We start from the raw sequence: 10363 nt of genomic DNA, 5'->3' as shown, positions 1-10363 counted from the left end.
AGCATATTAGAATGATTTCTGAAGATCATGTGACACTGAAGACTGGAGTAATGATGCTGAAAATTCAGCTTTGCATCACAGGAATAAAGTATATTTTAAAGTATATTAAAATAGAAAACCTTTATTTTAAATTGCAATAATATTTCACAATATTACTGTTTTCTGTGTTTCTGATCAAATAAATGCAGCCTTGATGAGCAGAAGAGACTTCTTTAAAAAAAGATTACAAATCTTATTTCTAAGCACTACAGTTGTAAAAATTAATCATAACAGGAAATGCAATATGGCTATGTGTCACAGTGTCAACAGGGAAGGTATCATTAAACTTTGACACCATTGCATGCTGTATTTGTAAAGTCAAACTCCTCACCCTTCTTATTATTGTCTATAGCTCTTGGATATTATGTGGTGGCGATCAACGGCAGTCATCCAATGATCAGATGGGAGATGGAGAGAGGCTTAGACATGACTATTTCATCTGTTGCTGGAGAGAGTTATACAGTTGATGTGAGTTTCTCTGTAGTGGAGACTTCTGTTTTTCAATGATTTATGATTTATGATTTTACAAGTTTAGTGGCCTTTTTCTGGAAATGTAAAAAATGAATTAAAAGTAAATGATTTTGTGTGTGTGTGTGTTAAGGTTGATGTTAGTGCTGCACTACAGGGATGGGTCGGTGAGAGCTTTCAAATCCTTGTTGATGGAAAAAAGGTGAAACCCATCTGGAAAGACACACATTTCATCATCAAGTACCGTTCTGACGCCCTTTTTGACTTTCCCGACTGGTTCGGCTTCAGCAAACGACAGTTCAAGGTGTGTTTTAATAAATGAGCAGGCCTCTGATGAGTTCTAGTATTGAGAATATGACTGGATATCTGATCTTGCAGGTCTCTTACCATGGAAGAGGAGATCAACACCCAAAATGTTCTGTGAAACCGCAAATATCTTCTGAAAACAGGCTTCGGTCTGTGGAAACTGAAGCCCCAGATGAGGAGACCATTAAAACACCTTAAAGGACTGTTTTATTGTAAATAAACCTTTATTATGTCAGCAGTAATACAAATTAAAAAATTCATAAAGAAATGGAGATCATTGGAATTTAATCTTAATTATAATTCTGTTGAAGCAGAAAGATTTACATCCTCACATTGTAAACTAGCAAACACAAGATAGTTACAATACTTTTTTAAATGGGTCACTTTATGCAAAAGTGCCCGAATGTGTTCCATTCATTGCTTTAAATGGGTCATATCATAAGGAATCAAATTTTCCTTGATCTTTTCGGATAACTGAAATCAAGCCAAACAAATAGATGATTTCGCAACTTTTGATGTCACACAGAGTAAAACATCACGCTATACTCTAGTTTTACACATTTCTTGTGCTGTGTAGCACCTACACTCTGCATGTACTTCTAGAGAATCAATAGAAATGTGTAGTTAGTTATACTATACCTAATAATTTCAGTCTGACATTTCAGCACTGATTAGTTTGTAATCCTGTCATGTAATGCAGACTTTGCAAAGAGGCTGAGGATTTTGCTGGACTATATTTCACGCAACAGGAAACCTGCAATCTGGTGTGTGAGCAGAACTTGGCGCTTTTAAAGGCACAGTAATAAAAAACTGACCATTCAAATCTAAAGTTCACAGAGAGGTGTGAAATAGGTTATGAAAACTAAACTTTTTTTTATGACAAATCTTTACTAACCTTACATGTTGACCTTGATGGAAAAAAACTAAAGCATGATATGACCCGTTTAAAACATTTCTTCAAATACCTTATACTGGGATATTAATGGTAAAAACAGCCTTTTTTTTATCTTCTTTTGTTGATTTGTAAAATGTACATATCATTTTGCAATGAAATGCCTTTGTGATCATCACTGTGAACGCTTCACACTTTTCTTGCCACATCCTCTCACTAACTGACAAACCATTAACCAAAAGATCTTATCTACACTGATGTGTTTGCACTACTCTTTCATCTGCTGTTAAATCTGTATGGAACAGTTCAGGGCAAGAGCAGAAGGGTTGATGCTGCTTTGGTGATGGTCTGGATGTACTCTTTGTAGTCACTGCCACCGTAGCTGAGCATCAGGTGATTTATGATTCCCACGACACACATGAGTGACAGGAAGAAGAGGATGCGTTTCCCGAACAGGAAGCCGGGAGTGCTGTCAGACATACAAGCAGAATATCTGTCAACAAGTCTGGTGTGTTTAAAACACAGCTGGGTTACAACATGTGGTTGATGTGTCTGTTTAAAGCAAAATCCAGGGTTGAAACTTTTAAGTGATGTAATCACTTAAGTTGTAACCATATCATACATTTGCAATAGTTTAATGACTAACCTTTGTATTGAGATTAACTTTAGGCAACATCTAATGCTGTTGGAATGCATAACAACACACATTTGTGTTTCATGAAGTTTTAAGGTCAGTTTACTCTAATGCATCTTTAGCACAAGAAAACATTTTTGATGTTCAAAAGGGCTTATTTGTTCACAGTTATGGATTTGTACGTTTAAAAATCTTACCTCTGGCAAGTCTGCCCCAAGTAGCCAACAAAGTACTTCTGCCGGACCACAAGGTAGATAATGCCAGCAAAGGCAGCTGGAGCTGTAACAAAAATGGTTTAATGACTTTGAAAGTGTTCTTATTTAAATTATATAGGATCATTTCCAAGAAAGTTATTGTACAGGTAATTTTCTCACGTAGGGGGATTTTATTAGGGCTGACTCTTATTATATATTCGTCGGTTCCTTAGCAACTCAATTACTATTTCAGTGGTATTCAAAAATAGAGCTTAAGTTATGTAGACAAATATTTGCACATGGTTCATAAAATAAATTACTAGTCAGGAAATGCAAACCATTTCTACTACATTACAAAGGGGTATTTTCTTTGGTCTGATCCTATCACTATATTGTAGTGAAAGTTAAAAATAACACAGAAAATAACAAAGGCACTTTCACTTATATATATATATATATATATATATATATATATATAAACTTGATTACGTGTTTATTCAATCACTTAAATTACTTTTTTTTTTAAATGACGAATGTGATGAATTGAATTGTACCTTGGCTGAGGCAGATACCAGCACACCACAGTACTGCCAGAAATGTGGGGTACGTGTCCATGCAGTTTCGACTGAGATAGTGAGAAAACAGTAAATACATAAATCATTATGAAGCAGATCATTTTATTAATTAATAACTTTTTATACAGTTTCACAAGCTAACTCTTATCTGCTAACTAACTCTTGAATTTCATTTGACCAAACTGATGTAAAGACGTGCTGTCAGTTCTTCTTGTAGAACTTCCATGTAGCTTTTCGAAATATTATGAAAGAGCAGTTACTTCCTCTCTGGTGGTGGTTAATGACACTTTTATGATTGCATCTAAACTAAGATAAACTAGCAAACCAGAATCCAACAGTCTAGATATGCAACTGAAAATAATCCTGTTAAGTTTGGTTTATTTTGCATATTATATTCTATACATTCTATATATAGAGAATATAATAATCCACATTCATAATTCACTTAAAATTAGCCCATTTGCTTTAATGTAGACTTCAAGAAACTTTAAATAAGTGAAAAATTAAATGTACAGATATAGGCTATCAATATGCGCAGACCAGTGCAACCCTTTTGCAACATTAACAGTATGTAAATAAATCAGGAAATTAGTTTCCAGGAAAATTTCGAACTGTTATGCAAAAGAATCTACACCAACACTATTTCATAAACTAATTATTTGTCTATATATATAAAAAGCTCTTATAAAATTGTTAATTTGAAACTTGAATCAATATGTTACTCACTTTGCACAAGACAAACGCTCAAAAGCTGCAGAATGAGGTTTAGAATGTGGACCGGTGCATTCTTTCTCAACCTTTAAGGCGAAGAACACTAGAGGAGAAGGATGTATTAAAGATTGGACATATATGGTAAGTTTTAATGCATTTCCATGTATATTTAGGCTACATTATGGACTAATTCCTGGTAGTTGTATAAACACAGCAGTGTGTTCAAAGATAATTTGCATACACCTTCTGCATAAACATCATTCAAGTATCCAAAATAATAATAATAAAATCTAAATGTCATACCATTCTGAACGACGCTGAGAAGTGTGACCAGCACCAGTAAGAAAATGTTGTCCATCACGGCAACAAACATGTTCTCTAGTATGAACTGCCGGTCTGTCTCAGACTGCTGTCTGATCATTTTAGCATCACAGATAACACCACCGCTAAACTGATGCGTTTCCTTATGGGAGGGTCACTTCTGCTTCATGATGAAATGGCACATTTTGTACTTTTTGAAAGAAAATATGTGAGTGTGGAAACCCTGTTCCTGATATAGCTGCATTTTCCGTTGCACAGCTCATCCTATCAGTTGGTATTTTAGGATAAACTAAAGTTTAACCATCTGAATGTGAAGTTGAAACCGACGGTCTGTTGACGGTCTCGCAGTGAAAGACTGCCCTCTGCTGGCTGAAACCGTTTTGTTTTGCTGGTCTTAGCTGGTTTCAGCTGGTCTTCCACTCTATATATACGGGTTGTGGATGTCATCAAACACTGCATATTTTGGGTGTCTCTTTAATCTGACTCACCTGAATCAACTCATCAGCTCATTAGCAGTGTCTACGTCTCATGAAATGCTTGTCAAATAGGGGAACTAAGATGTGCATTTTCAGGAGGCCTCTATATCCAGGACCGAAGACATCTACTCTAAACCAGCCAGCAGACCAAATGGTATTGTCACATTTATATTTAAACACTAAATATAAGGAGTACATTTCATGTAGTTAAACAAGCCTGGTGAATTTGGTTATTGTATATAACTTGTCATTAAAGTAATTATTTGAGATATTGGTGCTGCGCTGTTTTGGTCTTGAAACTTAAAATTGATGCTGGTCAGAATAACTGCTATAACTCAAACAGAAAAGCTGACAAAGCAAGACAACTGAACGTCACCTGTGATATTTCAGCTGTCAATATATCATATGCTAAATAAATTAGCAGACAGTAAGTTGAGTCTTACCTACAGTGGCCCCACAAAGTATTTGTCACACTTTAAGATGTCAAAATTTTATTAACATGTTCTGCAGTTTGACAGCCAGAAAGTAGCCAAGACATTTGTCTTATTTTTAACAATATATCTGTTTAATTTGATAACCAACAAATTTACTTTTGTAAGACGTTTTAATTGAACAATGTGCTTGTGCTATTATTTCTTTAAAACAAATGCCATTTGTTTTGATGCTTTGTTATAAAGATAATACATGCATACATTTTTATTTAAGCCTCAAGTGTCTAACTACTTTTTTTGGCCACTGCTTGTTTTCACACTCTTAAAATAACCAAACTCAAGACCTTTTTAAGTAGACCAAAAACTGAACAAAGTGAAGCTTTTCACTGAAATTTTTTTTTTCATTCACATTTTCCATGCCCAGTTAAAAATGGACTGACATGGTTACTTGAATATTGTAATATTGATCATAATGATTATTATTATTATTAAAATTTATTTTTAATTAAGGCAATGTATACGTTCTGGGTCCAACTATATTAATATTTTGTCTCAAGTACTCCACTATAAGCAAAAAGCACTACTGCACCCAAAAAAGGAGACATTGTTAAAATATGAACACTTATTACTCCCTTATAATGGTAATGTGATCATGAAATTTAAAGTGCAAAATGATAGCACATAGTTGTTTACAATGTACAGATTTCACGTGTCATGGAAAACCTGGAGAAATGTTTAGAATAAAAATGAATGGAAATGCTTATGTAATTGCTGATAAATACATATGTCCAATTACACTACTGTTCAAAAGTTTGAATCAGTATTTTTTTTTTCATTGAAGATGCATTAATTTGATCAATTGACAGTAAAGACATGTTAAAAGAACTCTATTTCAAATAAATGGTATTCAAATAATTTTACTGTATTTTATCAAATATATGCAGCTTTGGTAAGCATTAGAGACTTTCGTACTCTTATAATTCATAATCAAGTGCAAGTGCTTTAAAATATTTTATTGGTTAGAAATGACTGTTTTTAAAACATTCCTATCCAACAAAAAGTGTAGGAAATATAACAAAGAGTGAAAAATTTAAGGGGGTCTGAATACTTTCCGTACCCACTGTATATATATAATCAGTTTGAAAGTGAAGCGTTTTACTCAATTAAATGCCAGTAACCACAACATATTCAATTTTTGGGACCATTTAATATGAACTGCTTTAAATGCAGTGATAACCATAAAAAAAGACCACAACAACAAAAAAATTATTAAACAACTGTACAATGATGTACAAACCTTAAATGCATTGTGCATACTTTGCTCTTCAAACATCGCATACTCTGCACCCTTTAATATTCTTTATTCTTCAAGTATATCAGACAAAATATGAACTCTGGATTCATTTAACTGATGATGTACCACAGGCTTTCCTAACAAAAGTCTTGCATTCCCAATATGAAACAACAAAGAAGAGTTCTTAGGAACAACTTTTGACATCAGACCAAACTTTAATTTTGTAAAATCTAAAAGCTATTTATGATCAGAAAAATATATCTAAGCCATTAAAATCGGTGTTCTCAATTGCAGTCTGGTCCATCCCTGATTGTATGTATTCATCAAGATTCAATACAGAGTCATTAGGAGAGGAAGGGTAGGTTAAAGTTGCTTCTGGAACCACAGTTGCTACACAAGGATTTTGCGGTGCGCTTCCAACGGTCTTTTCCACATTCTGGCCGTTGTTCAACATCTCTAGGAGCCCCGTGCTGTCAGGTGAGAGGTTACTGACGGTCGTTGCAGGAGACAAAAGCTCAGCGAAGAACTGGTCATACGCTGGACTGTCGTACGCCGACGTACTAGAGGTGACAGAGTAGGGCGACGAGAGAGCCGTGCTGTCCGGTTTCGGTGCGGATTCTCCTGCACTTCCCAAAAGCTGGTTTAATTTGGCCAGTTTCTTTTTCTTAGCCTTGAGCTTTTTCAGTAGCTTCAGTCTGAGGGATTCTGTAGTGGTAATAGGCTGCTGGTCTGCCAAAAGGCTTGGATTTTTCTTAACAGACGGAAGGGTGATTGGTTTGTGTTGAGGCGCTACAGCAGGATTCACGCCACTTGAATTTGGCAATTTCATGCTTCTGAAGCCACCAAACATGTCAGCTGGCTTTGCTGGCAGAGCTTCGTTGTCACATTTCAGAATAGGTTTTGGAGCAGGAGGAGGACGTCTTATTGGTGTCGACTGGAAGGAAGGATGGCGTTGAAGTAATGAGGACGCAAGCGGTGAAGGTGCATGTACTTGTGTAGCCACTGACGGTCTCAGCACAACTGGATTGGAAACCGAAGATCCTTCCTTCAAACCAGAACTTTGGGGTTTTGGAGCGTTTGAAGGTTGACAAACGGACTTGGAGATACAAGATGAACTAGATGCGACAGGAAGACTGGGGAGAGCAGCCGGGACGATGGCTGGGCTCTGGGGAATCTGAAGAGCCTCAGTGGCTTTGTTCTCATCAACCAGAGTGAGGGTCACAATGTCTGTATGTGACAGACCCTCAAAGGTGTCCAGTAAAGTGGTGCTGCCGATGGATATATCCAGAGTGCCGGCAGTAATCGAGTCTCCCAAGGTGAGCGCGCTGATGACACACGTGTCATTGGCCACAGAGTCTGACAGTTCGCACGGGTGCTTATCGTCGACATTCGATTCGCAAACTTCTGAAACTTCATCTTTAGTGGAGTCTGATTCCCAGAAAACAATGTGAATTTCTTTGGCAGGAAATGAAAACCTCTTGTGGGTGATGCTGTGAGGGTATTTCAAATCATCGAGTTCCAGCCATGACCCTAAAAGACAGAACACAAACATGTAAATGAACCACTATTAAGTATAAATTTGAATAATAACATTTTACAGAGCAAGTAATCGGAGATAACTAGCAAATTTAGCTGTAAATCTATTTAATAACAGTTGATAATTTTAGTCGATAATTTGTGGTATTTTTGCTTATTTTTGGTAACATGCAAGTAAAACAATGCGGAAGTGTAACGTTTAAGCAGAAAAAATATGGTGTTTTTAGCAACATTAAAATTATTAATTGGCTAATGGGATTCAGAAGAACAACTATATACACTACCATTCAAAAGCTTGGGTTAAGTAAAACTTATGTTTCTGAAAGAATTCTCTAGAAGAATTCACCAGGACTGCATTTATTTGATAAAAAATACAAAATATTTTTTACTAATTAAATTATGTATATTTAAATAAATAAATAAATAATTAGGGTTGTGCCGATAGTATCGTGTATCGACGATAGTCAGAGATATCGACGATAACAGATGTCTTTGTCGATAGTCAAGACGATATTAGGCTCATTCTCCTATTAATGTATTAATCTGAAGTGTGGTGCTGAGGTGAAATAGCAGGGCAATTTGATAATAATAGCCGAATAATAATAATAAAAAAAATAATAATAATAATTATTATTATTATTATTAGGCGGCCCATTATAATTCGGCTATTATCAAATTGTCCCGCTTTTTCATTCAGCACTGTATTTCACACACACACACGCGCGCAAATGAGGATCCTGTAGCCGGTGAAGGAGTTTCCAACCACAAACACAGACACATATCGTCTGCTGATATAAGGTATTTCGTTGCACTTTAACAAGTAATCTGAACGGCCTATATATGTGCAATATTTTAACTGAGCCCTCACTAACAGAGTTTAATGCCACAGTTATGTTAGAACGCATCTCATTCTTGCTTCTGTGGTGGTGTACGTCGGGCTCATCATTGGGCACGCGGTCCGGAGCGCTGTATGACTGATGTATTCGTTTAATTAAAATTTACTCCAAATATATGAACCGTTTTAAATACTTTATATTTAATGTGTTCGTTTATGTCCAATATTTAGTGTTAAACTGTTGGTCTTTCAAATAAATCTACTTTTGATTTATCACAGTTGACTGATTTTGCAGACGTTGCACTTTAACAAGTAATCTGAACGGCCTATATATGTGCAATATTTTAACTGAGCCCTCACTAACAGAGTTTAATGCCACAGTTATGTTAGAACGCATCTCATTCTTGCTTCTGTGGTGGTGTACGTCGGGCTCATCATTGGGCACGCGGTCCGGAGCGCTGTATGACTGATGTATTCGTTTAATTAAAATTTACTCCAAATATATGAACCACGATAATATCGTCTATCTCATGGACTGGCGATATGACGATTTGAAAAATGACCATATCGCCCAACACTTATTTATATTTAAATGTAAATACATTTTACAAATCAATCGTTTTAAATATTTTTGTATTTAACATGTTAGTTTATCAGTATTTTTGAAAGTATATTATTTAGATTCGCGGTGCTTCCATAGGCTCACTCTCTCACGCGCGTGCGGGTTAAAACACCAAATAGTTATGAAATAGCCTATGACAAGTACAGAGAGTCTCTCTCTTGCCCCCACCCACCTATGCACGATAATATCGTATCGCAAATGCAATTAATCGTTCAGCCCTACTTCAGTGTCACATGATCCTTCAGAAATCATTCTAATAAACTGATTTGGTGCTCAAGAAACATTTCTCCTCTTATCAATGTTGAAAACAGTTTTGCCGTTTAATATTTTAGTGAAAACTTGAATAAAAATTTTGAAGGGGACATATCATGAAAATCTTTTTTTTTCGTGTTTAAGTGCTATAATCGGGTCCCCGGGTAAGTTTTTTTTCTAGAACAGGGGTAGGCAAGTACGGTCCTAGAGAGCCGCAGTCCTGCAGAGTTCAGCTCCAACCCTAATCAAACACACCTGAACAAGCTAATCAATGTCTTCAGGATTACTAAGACTGTCCTGCAGAGTTTAGCTCCAACCCTAATCAAACACCCCTGAACAAGCTAATCAGGCTATTCAGGATTACTAAGGCTATAGGTAGGTGAGTTTTTTTTTTTTTTTTCAGGGTTGGAGCTGAACTCTGCAGGACTGCGAGCTCTCTAGGATCGAACTTGCCTACCCCTGTTTTAGAACAGTGTGGAAAAAAAACGAGCCGCTCAAATTTCACTCCCTTAATCTGCACGTTTCCACCCACTGCGCTGCTGTCACTTCATACACAGATCTAATATAAACATGTGATTTTTCTTTCCCAGCTGTTTACCTTCACAAACATAACCGACTGTGTTCTTGTAATGTACGTGTGCTTTTAACAAACTTGTGTGCAAGGTTTCTGCAGACTTGAACAAGTTACATTTAAGACTTTTTAAGACCTTTTTAATACCACCTTATATGAAATTTAAGACCTAAACCTGTAATGGAAATACACATTTTATTACATAC

The 10363-nt window shown here is 36.0% G+C and overlaps 3 protein-coding genes across 3 annotated transcripts in view; 1 reads left to right on the top strand and 2 right to left on the bottom strand.

Moving 5' to 3' along the window:
* Positions 1 to 1839, top strand: part of LOC107743454 (uncharacterized) — a 7872-nt gene extending 6033 nt beyond the window's left edge. The window contains exons 5-7 of the mRNA XM_016556676.1: positions 392 to 507; positions 641 to 811; positions 886 to 1839. Of these exons, the coding sequence (XP_016412162.1) occupies positions 392 to 507; positions 641 to 811; positions 886 to 1011 (413 nt within the window). The 3' untranslated portion in view covers positions 1012 to 1839. The remainder of the gene's footprint in view (positions 1 to 391; positions 508 to 640; positions 812 to 885) is intronic.
* Positions 1840 to 1913: 74 nt separating this feature from the next.
* Positions 1914 to 4764, bottom strand: LOC107743481 (arachidonate 5-lipoxygenase-activating protein-like). The gene is made up of 5 exons (XM_016556702.1): positions 4123 to 4764; positions 3835 to 3922; positions 3088 to 3158; positions 2537 to 2618; positions 1914 to 2174 (listed from the first exon to the last, which is right to left on the bottom strand). The coding sequence occupies exons 1-5, from the start codon at positions 4238 to 4240 to the stop codon at positions 2012 to 2014; spliced, it is 522 nt and encodes a 173-aa protein (XP_016412188.1). The 5' UTR covers positions 4241 to 4764; the 3' UTR covers positions 1914 to 2011.
* A 1629-nt stretch (positions 4765 to 6393) lies between these two features.
* Positions 6394 to 10363, bottom strand: part of LOC107743398 (SUMO-specific isopeptidase USPL1-like) — a 10782-nt gene continuing 6812 nt past the window's right edge. The window contains exon 7 of the mRNA XM_016556597.1: positions 6394 to 7871. Coding sequence (XP_016412083.1) covers positions 6589 to 7871 — 1283 coding nt within the window. The 3' untranslated portion in view covers positions 6394 to 6588. The remainder of the gene's footprint in view (positions 7872 to 10363) is intronic.

The sequence above is a fragment of the Sinocyclocheilus rhinocerous genome, unplaced genomic scaffold (assembly GCF_001515625.1).
Source record: "Sinocyclocheilus rhinocerous isolate Xijiao unplaced genomic scaffold, SAMN03320098_v1.1 scaffold106, whole genome shotgun sequence".
NCBI classification, from domain to species: Eukaryota; Metazoa; Chordata; class Actinopteri; order Cypriniformes; family Cyprinidae; genus Sinocyclocheilus; species Sinocyclocheilus rhinocerous.
The sequence above is the reverse complement of the archived record's forward strand: the minus strand, read 5'-3'. Positions and strand labels throughout refer to the sequence as shown.